Below are 12,089 nucleotides of genomic sequence, written 5' to 3' on the forward strand. Positions count from 1 at the left end.
GCCTTCAGAAAAGAACTCAATTTTTGGATAGCGTGATGTCTTTTAAGAACAAACTGCCTCAAGCTAAACCACAGGCAAGCAGCTCCCTCCTTAACCTTCCCTCAGTCCTCTCCTTCCAACGTCCAAACCCTCTGGTCTTCCATCTTTTCTCCTACCCCATCTGCCTTCCCCCTAAGATTCGCATATTTGTTTGTTTTTCCCCTTGTAATTAAGGCCTTGAACAGTGGAGTGATTTCCTGGGTCAACATGGGTCTCTGATTACTGTATATTGATGCTACCATTATTTGTTTTTATATTACATGTACTTCGCCTTATTAAACCATGATCTCTTCTTGACAATTGTTTTGTGTTTTTACAATTTTCATCTGTACTAAACTTATTTAAGTGATGTACTGAATTTAGCTGACACTTTTCTTTCATTTATTTTTTGTTTCTTCAGTTGACTACACAAGAGTGAAGCTGGCAGGAGTGGTTGGCAATGATTACATCAATGCAAACTTCATCAAGGTGAGTTTATTTGGGGTTGTTGATGCATTGAAGTAAAGTAAAACTCCAAATCATTATGATTCCGCAGTGCTATATAATAGGGAATATAGCATATTTTAAATATTTTCTGCAGTATTCAGGTAAATTCTAAACTACTTATTCATTTCAGAGGGCTCCATCTGGACATTCCTGATGATGGAACTATATACAAAGTAATTACAAACTTTTAACCCGTGTCATATATTAAAACAAATGCGAGGGGGAAGTATATTTACATTGGGACCCTATCATCAATATAAAGCAGCCAAGAGGTAATTTGTTGAATGTGCAGTTACATCAGCAATCTTTCTGATCTCAGCCACTATAGTGTAGATAAAAACCAAAACAGTCGATAGAGATTGCATACCAGGATGATTGTTTGTGTGTTTTTTCGTCACCAAACATTAAAATGTTGTGCAGTGATGCTGTATATCGTTGCTGGATATGACTAATGGATATAAATATACTTTGGGTGTTGATTGCCAAGTACACATATTTCTCTTCTCTGCATGTGGTCAGGATCAGAGTGGTAATAAGAAGTACATCGCCACCCAAGGACCCATGCCGCAGACTATCGAAGACTTCTGGGAGATGGTGTGGGAGAACCAGGCGGGAACCATCGTCATGATGTCAGCACTAGTGGAGGGTGGAAAGGTAAGAAGGAAGAGGGCTGGCAGGTACAGTCAACCTCCCTCATTCGAGTCGAATGATCACCTAAGTCTTAGATCTTCTCAAGTCCTCGTCCCTTTATATTTTATGGATTTTAATCCCTCGTAAGTCGAAGCTATTTTTTCAGTCCAAATAGATTCAACTTAAGCAAGGTTGACTGTAGCACATCCCTCTTTAAGTCAGATAAACTAAACCCTTCGGGGGGGCTGTCAGTAATAACAGTGCCGTTTAAAATCTGACAGTTCCCCCCCCCCCCCCCCCCCCCCAAACTGAAAAAATAAAAGGGGTGAGGAGGATGAGGTGTCAATCAGTTAATTGCAGACTCAAAGTGCATGAAGTGCAAATGCATACATTCCATTTATTTGAAGCTCTGTTTAATTTATGTTCTTGTTCACCCCCACACACACACCCATACCCTTTTTATTTCAGGTTTTCTTGCTTTTTATTTTTAGGAGAATGCTTTTACCAGCATTACATTGTAATCTTTCTTGGCATGTTTTTTTTTTTCTGACAGACCAAGTGTGAGCGTTACTGGCCAGCCAACGAAGAGCCCCTCCAGTACGGCAACACAACAGTGAGCCTGGTCAACAGTAACCAGTCAGATTACTTCATCCAGAGGACTCTCAAGCTGGAGAAGGTAAGAGAAATTCACAACCAGAGAATCGTTCATTTTACCTTTGCCTTTGCACTTCTTTCATCACCTCCATATTTCACCATCTTCTCTTACCACATTCTATCAAAAGCAAGCGTGTATTTTCAATATTTTGTAATAAATACAGTCAAACCTCTCGTAGCGACCACCAGTCTATAGCGGTCCAATGCACAGTAATGACATGAATTGAAATGGACCGATTGACCGATCCATCCATCCATCCATCCATCCATCCATCCATCCATCCATCCATCCATCCATCCATCAATCAATCAATCAATCAATCAATCGATGGATCGATTGATCAATCAATCAATCGATTGATCAATCAATCAATCAATCAATCAATCTGTAACCACACTCTAAATTCTGCAGGTCTATCAGACCAACTCACACTGTCATTGGTAGGCATGAAACTTTGATATAGAATTAGACTTGGACCACGTCTGCCATGGTCAATGACAAATTTGGTGACTGCTCATCAAGATTTGTGAGATGAGAGAGCAATTAAAAGAGAGTCGATCATCATCCCTTGGCATTACTCTCTCTCAAAAAAAAGAAATGTGGCTCAGTCAAAAGTCTGCAAAGCCTATACTTTGTAAAGCTTGCACATGTTCCTCAACAGAGATCAGCACAATTGTAGTCATGATCAATAGTTTTATTGTTTCTTTGTTTGTTTTGTTTTTGTTTGTTTGTTTGTGTGTTTGTTTGTTTGTTGGGGGGTTAGGTACTAGTTTGTTTGTTTGTTTGTTTACCATCAATGATGTCTCATCATAGAGATATGTAGATTCCAGAACTCATTTCCTTTCCCCTCTCCCCCTGCCATTTTGTTTTTTGATGTTTTAGTCACCAATGTATTTGACTTTTTATTTCTATTTATCATTATTTTAATTATTATTATATTTTTTGCATTTGTCTGCAGGAGGGGTCAGAGAGGACTGTGGTCCACTACCAATTCACAGCCTGGACCGACCATGGGGTACCAGAAACCACAGAGCCACTACTGGACCTGATCCGCAAAGTCCAGGCGTCCAGTGCAGAGGACCATGGACCTGTTGTCGTCCACTGCAGGTATGTGATTGCTTAATTTGCTTCTCTTATTCAAAAATATATCTCTCTCTGATCTTTTCTATTCTTTCAAATATGATTACCGGGGGATACGAGTAGTAGCACAGTACAGTAGTTCATGTTTTGTATACACTAAAGCTGTAAGAGTTTAGGGTGTAGATATCAAAGAATAGAAGGACATCATGAAAAAAACTCACAATCTCCATACAGACCTGGTAGCATGGGGATACCATGGAGTGGGAGGCTGCCCCGACTGGGATAAATTTTAGAATCCCTGTAACAGATTGTGTATTTGCTTTATCACTAATCTCTGTGTATGTACACACACAGCTGAAGAATCTCGTCTGGAGTTGACCGTTACCAATAAGTGTATGCTTAGATGCACGTATTGGCTGACCAGTGCTATTTATTATTTTTTTTGTAACGTACCCTGGTGGGCAGTGAATGAATGGGGACACCAATGATGCTACCAAGTCTTGTAATAACTCGTTGAGGATGGACTGACTTTGCTACAACATGCATTTCCCATTGACACCTGCTGGAGTGTACTCAGGACTAGTCTTCGACAGGTTAAGCTTAGAATGGGATATGGGACAGTGACGAGCACATGACACCTGCCAGAGAATCATCAATTATAGTACATTTGTAACTCTCATTAATTTTACGTCCATTCTCATTCAGTGCTGGGGTAGGCCGCACGGGAACATTCATTGCTGCCGACATCCTCGCCCGGAAGATTGAGCGCTCAAACCTCTCGGACTACATTGACGTCTACAACACCGTGGCCACCCTGAGGGAGCAGAGAGCCCTCATGGTCCAGACTCAGGTAAGGTCAAAATTCGTGTGCCCTTTGAGCAACCCTAAAAAATTAGGTTCCTGTCATAAGCTGGTATGTTGTATATTGTAGAGGTAGGTAATTTAGACCTCTTGTCAGAATGATAAAACTGGAAACTTCTTTATGATGGAGGGTGAATACAACACTTTAGATTCCAAATGAATTTATGTGGACCCTGAAAAAATTCCTTCCATTATTCTCTGTATAAAAGGGGAACATATTCTTGAGTGACGTGGGGTCAGTTATTTACTTCTTTTTAAAAAAGATCTGAAGTGTATTACCATAAGATTTCATACACAATGTTAGGAGACACTACTCTTCAACTATGCAAAATTTCTGACGTTTGCAAAAGGGATATATGACCTTTACGCTTGGTGGAAACCTGCAAAGTATCAGTACAGATGAGAAGTTTCAGTCTAAAACTTGTTTGACATATACAGTAAATGCAGTAAACATTATTTGCTAAATATGCTCGACAGAAAATCTAATATAGATCTTGTCTTTTCCCCTCTCTTTTTCTCTTCAGTACCAGTATATCTATCTGCACCGCGTCACACAAGCTGCCATCGAGGGGCAGTAGCAAGGGACAGCGAGATTAACAATGACTAGGGTCCGGCAACAACCAGAGCACATTTTTGATGACTTAACAAATAAAATACTTGACATAGTTTGGTCAACAATATTGCATCATGCATCTCGTTACTGGATCACACAATGAACAATTTGCTTATTGAGTATTTATACAATAATTTATGTTTAACTTTGAAGTATGGGGACATACATGACAGATGAGACGTTTCAGTCTAAAACTTGTTTCCGTTGAATGGAATAAGATTCTTTGAGTCGATGTAATCACACTTGTACAATAAAGATACATCAACTAATCTTGAAGTCAAGGTGTAATCTTTATGCATGTAATTTATATTTGATATACAAGATATTATCTTCAAAGTCTTCCTAGTATTGAGTACATTCCACCCTATGTTGATTATAGATGACTATGTGAGGAATGAATATATTGTATTGCAAAGAAACATAGGGATTCTAATGAATTAAAGTGTGTACAAAGATGATAACCTTTATCAAGGATGTCAGAGAAATTGAAAGTGTAATGTACATATGTAAACGTGCATCCCATAATAAACATGTATGCCCCTCTTTGGAAAGAGCATTTGATATCTATGCAGATTCCTGTGGAAGCCAGGTAGCATTACTCAGTGTGAATCAATGTGTTCTCCAAAGCGCGGCAAACTTACCCAGTGCATTCCCTTTACAACAATCACAGCTCTTCAACTTTGATGCGCATTACTCAGCATGCATTGCATGTATTCTCATCAAAAGAGTTTAATGTGATGTAATCAGTGATTGATGAAGTTGTTGACTTTAACCTGTAGCCATCAAAGTCGGATTTTTCAGGGAGTATGTAATCTATGGAGTCGCCTAAGAAGCCATATATGCATCTTTATCGTGTTCTCATGTGCATATTATTCACACATTTATATTTTTCCAGATGGACAAGTCTTTCATTGTATTGAATGAGCATATGAGTGTCTCATACGTCTTTCATGTGTTAACAATGTAAAAGAGCATGCAAAATATTGTTTTAATGAAAATGTAGCTTATTGTTGATATATTCTGAATGGATTGTATGCGGAGTGAATGCTGTTGAACAGTAACTCTGTCGAATTGGGTGATCATTGTGTCTTTTGTATGCAGAGATATTGTCGTAATCCATGATAATCAATTTTCATTCTCCCATACGCCAATAATATTCATGGAAAGAAAAGTTAACTCTAGCGTCAGCACAGGATCAGTCAAAGAGTACAATCTAATTTGATTAAGAACAGACACTCTTCCACCGCTTTCCATTTAGGTATAGGAAAACATTATATATGAACTGATGAATTGATTTCACTCATGGTACGTTTAATTATGATATGCATTTCATAATGACTTGCATGTGCTTACCCTGTATTTATTTATGTATCCTATTATAATCTCCCATACAAGGTAGTGGTACTGTAGATGTATTTTGTCTGTATTTGATTTGCAAGCTTCTTTGTGGCTTCTGTAAGATAAGAAAGATAATCCAGTCTTTTATGTTTATCAAGAATGGTCAGGTCACAATTGTATTGCCAAGTTGAACAAATAAGAGTGATGGTTAACTGATGTAGTGAGAGCCCCTTTGGTCTGGATTATCCGTCCTACCTGTCTGCATAAATATCTAGTTTAGAAGAAAAAGAAATAGAAAAAACAATTACTCAAGAAGGGGAGATGAGGAGCATAGAAGTCATTTAATGTACGTGCCCTCGTTCCATGGAGCTATGATTGTAGATCAGAACGTTTGCAGCGAACGTAGCAACAGCCAAAATTCTTGCAGCCGATTAGCTGTATAGACCTAATATGTGCTGCCGTGCTTGTAAACATACAAGTGTTGCAAATCCTCTTTGAAACTTGAGTCTAGTATGGAAAAAAGAATATGAAGAAGCTGCAAAACATGTCCACCATCTATGAACAATTGTCGAATTATGATTTAATTATTGTACCTTTTTTGGGTCATTATATGATATATGTACAGTGTAGCCTGACTTGATTTTGAAATACTTTTATTTTTTCACGATTTATTTTATAAGGAATATGATTGAATCACAAAGAAATAAATCTCATTCTGGTAAAGGAGACAATTTTTCTCACGAACGTGTTGTTAATCATGTGAGGTTGGAGATTGTTATGAACATGTGCGGTGTTAATTGGTTTGTATGATAGTGCTGTTACAGCAGCTTTACCTGTGGAGGAGGCAAAGTGTGTGGGTATGTGTGTGTGTGTTTATCTGTATGTATGTGTGTATTTATTTCTGTGTGTCTTAGGGAATCTATACATGTGATGATTTATTGAATCTGCTTGTATTTGGTACTAACAAATTGCATCTTATATGTTCACTCCCAGCAATCAGATATGTTTGAGGGATATGCGTGTAGTTGTGTAGGCCTGTTTTATGTATGACAGATCTTATGGTATAATATAGTTTATGAAGAGGGCAAGGAAGAATATCTGAGAGAAAAGCTCTGTTCTCTTTATATATACTTCCTTGACTAGATAATAATTTTCAAAAAAAGGCTCAAGGGATTCTTCAGACAAAGTTGCATTTTATGAAATGATAGATATGAAGAGAGAACAGAGTCAAACATTTTTTTTTTCATTAAAACGTTCATTATTGTTAAGCATACCAGGAGCTCCTGCAGTGCAAAAGAATATATTAAACTTTAATAGATTCTGCGCTGTATAAATTGATATTATCATTTTCACTTCCAAAGCCAGTGATATGAGAAGAGCAGACAAATGTTGGCTGAACTAACATCAGAAGCTTACCTCACAAGGCCTCATCCAAAGTAAACTGATGTGCATAGCACTCTTCCTTTCCTTGTCTATTTTTCTTAAAATGCCCGAAGGATGCCTTGTTTCAATAATACACCTTTTATAAAAGATAGTAGGAGGCAGGTGATGTAAATATCAATTACCTCAGTTTTTGCTTTACCCCCCCCCCCAAAAAAAAATGATACTAATAATACTAGTAATCCTGCATGTATATGAAGACTTTGAATGCGAAAACAGATTAACGCCATCTTATAATCTTGTAAAAGTAGGTCCTTGTCAAGTATATGGAAAAATTAAATCTTTTCAATCATACTGCACTTGTTACATTAGTGTTACAAGAGATGATATGGAAGATATTATTAAAACTCTCACATTATTTTGATAATACGCATATTCTTTGTTGACAGAAATTGATATGTCTGGGGTTTTTTTACGTTTAAACTCTTTATATCTCCCATTTTGTTGTTTCAGATAACATTATCAATGATTGTCAGTCACTCTGCTGCCGTCAGAGACCCACGGGTCTAGCTAAAAACTAAATAAAACCGTCATAATGACAGTGTTAGTAATATCATAATTCATCGTTTGTTAGGCCACTCAGGCATGATTCTACAGAAAAATGCATTGTAGTGAGAATTATCAAATTACAAAGATTTTGAGAGAGAACCAACTTTGACTTGTCAGGCATGCATAGCCGACGCTCTAATTTTTACAACAAAACTGCTCAACTTCGGATGCTAGGTAATTATCACGATTCATACAACGTCTACGATGAATGTCTGCTGCGCGGGTCTAATCGCAGTGGCAAGAGCAATAAAAGATATGCCTGGGTGCACGGAGCACTGTGTTGTGGTGACAGCGTGCAATCAATCCATTATCTATCTATCGATGTATCTGACAGATAGAGCCATCAATTCATCTGATTTTACGAATATCTGTATATCATAAGTACTCATCTATCTATCAATCCATTTTATATATAGTTTTATCCTATACAGTATAGCCACGTATTCATCTATCTGTCTATTCATCTGTTTATCTCTGTGAATTTCTTTCTTTGTATATCAACACACACACACACACACACACACACACACACATATATATATATATGCATATATATATCACACACACACACAGACTTTTGTTTTGTTTTATGACATTCTTTATTTGAATTTCATTCGATATCAGGCCCATGCACAATGAAATTAATATTTAATTGTTGTTTCATTGAGATTAATATTTCATGTCATTTCATTCACGCACACACCTGTATGTTACAGATTCAAGGTTTCCATCTAATAATGGTGGCTTAAAGATGACCTCTGCGTTAATTCTAACCTCTCACAATGTTTGGAATATTCTTCATGAGACAAACTTAACACAAACTTTTGTTTTAATCGTCAATTTTGATTGTATGATTGATCGGAAATTTAAACATTAAACAAGTTAGAAACATTAACGATAGGCATCGTAAAATGTCATCGTTAAAAGACTTTTCTTTTGGGTTTGTGGGCTTGTGTGATAATACTAAAATGAAATACTCATGAAATCATAAACAGCATAACCTATCTGTTGGGAGTTTCATTACGAATCATCAAATAAATTGATTATGGATTAATCCTGGCGAAAATAATGCAATTCTTTAAAAGCACATTCCCCAAAGATAACTCGACAGTTAAGAGCAAAATTGATAGAATACCGGTTTTCACTTTTGAAATGTGGCAACAAGCCTAGATACTTAAAGGAAAAAATCGAGCTACCTTCACAACAAAACTCAGTACTAGCCGAAAGGTGTAGTGCATTCCTGTGTAGTACCTGGAAAATAACACCAATACAGTGAAGTTTGATTACATTCAAGTAGGGTCTATCTTTTGCTATTTTCATGTGTCTCTAAAGCATCGGAAAGAGTTGTTCGATGACGATTACTTAAAATATCTGTCAATGCTTTTCGAACAGGAAAATAAGAATTTCCATAATCAACGGACTCTCTGAAGAGAAACGCCTTTCAAGAGGGCCACAAAATATATCTTTATCTCTCTCTCTCTCTCTCTCTCTCTCTCTCTCTCTCTCTCTCTCTCTCTATATATATATATATATATATATATATATATATATATATATATAATATACATTTACAATTATAGATATATATGTAATCTTTGTTGAGACCGCCGTTGTATAATTACCGTTTCTTACTAATGATATACATTCTGAGTTTTCTTTTTCTGACCCATCACACGGGACGGCGAGGGTTTATTCATTGCTCCTGACACGGCCATCCATATACTACACTATACTACACTCGGATAAAATCTGGAAAGCTTTGGAACATTTTTGCTATAAAGAACCGAATCTGCCAAAAACTCCCTGAAAGTTATATGGAAATCTTAATATTGCGCCAGAAGTGAGTTGATAAACGCACCCATGATATCCAACAAAGAGATGGGAAATAGAAGAACTATTTGATATAACCTTCATTCCCTATACCTGTCAAGCTCATTACATTGCATTGCAGAGGGAGACTAAGTACAGGCATATCAAAAAAAAAACACCACATATTAAGAACAAAGAACACTAAATTATCAGTATGACGATTTGTACGTTGGTTGACGGTAGACTTGTTAGGACACGGCATTCCCATCTCATTAATCTGATATAAAGATCATGTATGTACCAAATATTATTATGAAAACATGTGAATATTTGAAAGTTTCATAACTTTGTGAGTTTATGCCAAATTTTCATTAAACTTTCATCATGATTCTGTCATCTGATTTTGCCGTAGAAGTTTTTATCGTGGAGGTAAAAACATGTCGTGGAAGGAGAATATTGTTCAAATGCACCAATCAAATTTTTTCCAGATCGTTGCAGTGCCATAACCAAAAAACCAAAAACAAAAACAAAAACAAAAACAAAACAAAACAAAACAAAACAAAACAAAACCCTCGCTGCCCAAAACCTTCAAATATTCTTGCCTCCACCCCCATTCCAACGCCGCCAAAAATAGGAGGAAGTCACACCCCCTGGGAGTGGCACATTCACGTCAAGCAAAAATATCGTGGGTCTGTCAATGCAAAAAAAAAAAGGTCTGTCACATATCACTCGCTAGGTCTGGCAAGCTCTTGACCCCCCCCCCCCCCCCCGTAAAACAAAAACCCAAAGAGGTCTCTCACACCACGTGGGACTGGGACCCTCTTGACACCGCCCCCCCCCCCCCCCCCCCGGCCCCCCATCATCCCCTCATGGGTCTGGCACCCACTTGACTTACCCTAAAGAAGTCTGTCACACCACGTGGGTCTGGGACCATTTTGACACCCCCCGCCCACATCCCGTGGGTCTGGCACCCACTTGACCCCCTCCCCCCCCCCCCAAAAAAAAAATAAATAAATAAATAAATAAATAAAATAAAAACAAAACAAAACAAAACAAAACAAAACAAAACAAAAACAAAACAAAACAAAAAAAAACTCAAAGAGGTCTCTCACACCACGTGGGTCTGGGACCCTCGTGACACCCCCACCCCCCCCCCCGACATCCCATGGGTCTGGCACCCACTTGACCTTCTTCCCCCCCCCCCCCCCCGGTAAAACAAAAACCCAAAGAGGTATGTCACACTTCTATGGGGAAGAGTGGCTTAATTGGAGCATGGAATGCCAAAGCCAGAGGAAGTGCTATCGGCTATACGCATTCAATTGTAATGCTAAAGAGCCGTAACATGAATATGCACATCAGATTGTGAAGAGATACCACTCCTTCTCTAACACCTGCCTGAGTCACCATCTGGATGTGGATAACGTATTTTCTCTAGTCAAGTGAATTCTTCAAGAGCTGAATTTTATTCAAATTAATGCATGCAAACTGTGACCGCCTGTTGCGATGTGAGAAAGCTACTGCGGACATTACAAAGGAGCAAAATATCGACTCCGAGACAAAATTCCTTGTCTTCTTTAGTGCTAACAATACCATGCACAGATTCGTTAGATTTAATATTTCATATTACGCAACCAAAACAGTTAGTGTTTGAAATTAAGCCTGTCAAATGAATCCGGTGAAAAATCGATTTCTATGATTACGTCAGGAATTTTCGGCAACTGTTGCTTTTTGACGCAGGCTGAGGCAAACAGAACAAGAGGCGAGATGTGTAAGCCTAGCTATACTCCCTGCCGTCATGACAAAATCCTTGTCTTCACTAACGTAAGCAAAATTGGCTGTTTTCCCCTAATCTCGACTACCACCGGATCCAAACTGTCAGGAATTATCATTTCTGGTAATTTCAGAAGTTGATTTTCATGCAAATGGACACAGACTCTACGCGACTATTGCTGTGTTGGACCAGCAAGTAGAGCAAAAACAGGTCTACGTCATTCCCTTATGACAAAATCCCTTTTCTCTATTGTTGCGAACAAGTGAATCTTTCGAAAGTTAATAACTCAAGCACAATGTTGGCGCCTATACTGATGTTAGGTCAGGCGACTATATGGCGAACAGAACATAAGTAGATAGTTTATTCTTTTTGTTGTGTCCAGGAATTATGATGTATTCATTGATACTATATAACTTTTAAAGTCACTTGTGTGTATGTACCTATACCCTAAGTTCATTGACATGAGACATGTTTCCTTGTGACCATTTTTCCAGACATGAGGAGTCTGCAATAAACATTTGAAACTAACAAATTAAATCTTTTCGTCCGTTTCGTCAGCATGCTTTCTTAAGTTCCTCTGAGTGACATGTTTGTTTTGTTATAGCTAACACATTCGTTAGCAATTTCGTTACATTTTCCATTATGCAGCCAAAACTATATTATACGTGTGCTTATATGTATTATTCCCTGTCAGATAAACCCTTGCAGTATCGAATGTCATGCAAAATATGTGTGAGGCACTCGGGTGAAACGAATAAAACAGCACGAGCACAACGTATCCTATAGACCAATTCGGTTCGAGTACTAGTTTCTATGGT

The 12,089-nt window shown here is 37.9% G+C and overlaps 1 protein-coding gene across 1 annotated transcript in view; it reads left to right on the forward strand.

Annotated features, from left to right (window-relative positions):
* The window catches only part of LOC139709147 (receptor-type tyrosine-protein phosphatase eta-like), a 38,887-nt gene extending 34,529 nt beyond the window's left edge, over positions 1-4,358 (forward strand). Inside the window, exons 31-36 of the mRNA XM_071621109.1 lie at positions 440-507; positions 1,045-1,179; positions 1,709-1,831; positions 2,769-2,917; positions 3,596-3,740; positions 4,276-4,358. Coding sequence (XP_071477210.1) covers positions 440-507; positions 1,045-1,179; positions 1,709-1,831; positions 2,769-2,917; positions 3,596-3,740; positions 4,276-4,329 — 674 coding nt within the window. The 3' untranslated portion in view covers positions 4,330-4,358. The remainder of the gene's footprint in view (positions 1-439; positions 508-1,044; positions 1,180-1,708; positions 1,832-2,768; positions 2,918-3,595; positions 3,741-4,275) is intronic.
* The last annotated feature ends 7,731 nt before the right edge of the window (positions 4,359-12,089 follow it).

Source organism: Diadema antillarum, unplaced genomic scaffold, assembly GCF_040938485.1.
Source record: "Diadema antillarum isolate AM-2024a unplaced genomic scaffold, OU_Dant_1.0 scf00000037, whole genome shotgun sequence".
Classification (NCBI taxonomy): Eukaryota; Metazoa; Echinodermata; class Echinoidea; order Diadematoida; family Diadematidae; genus Diadema; species Diadema antillarum.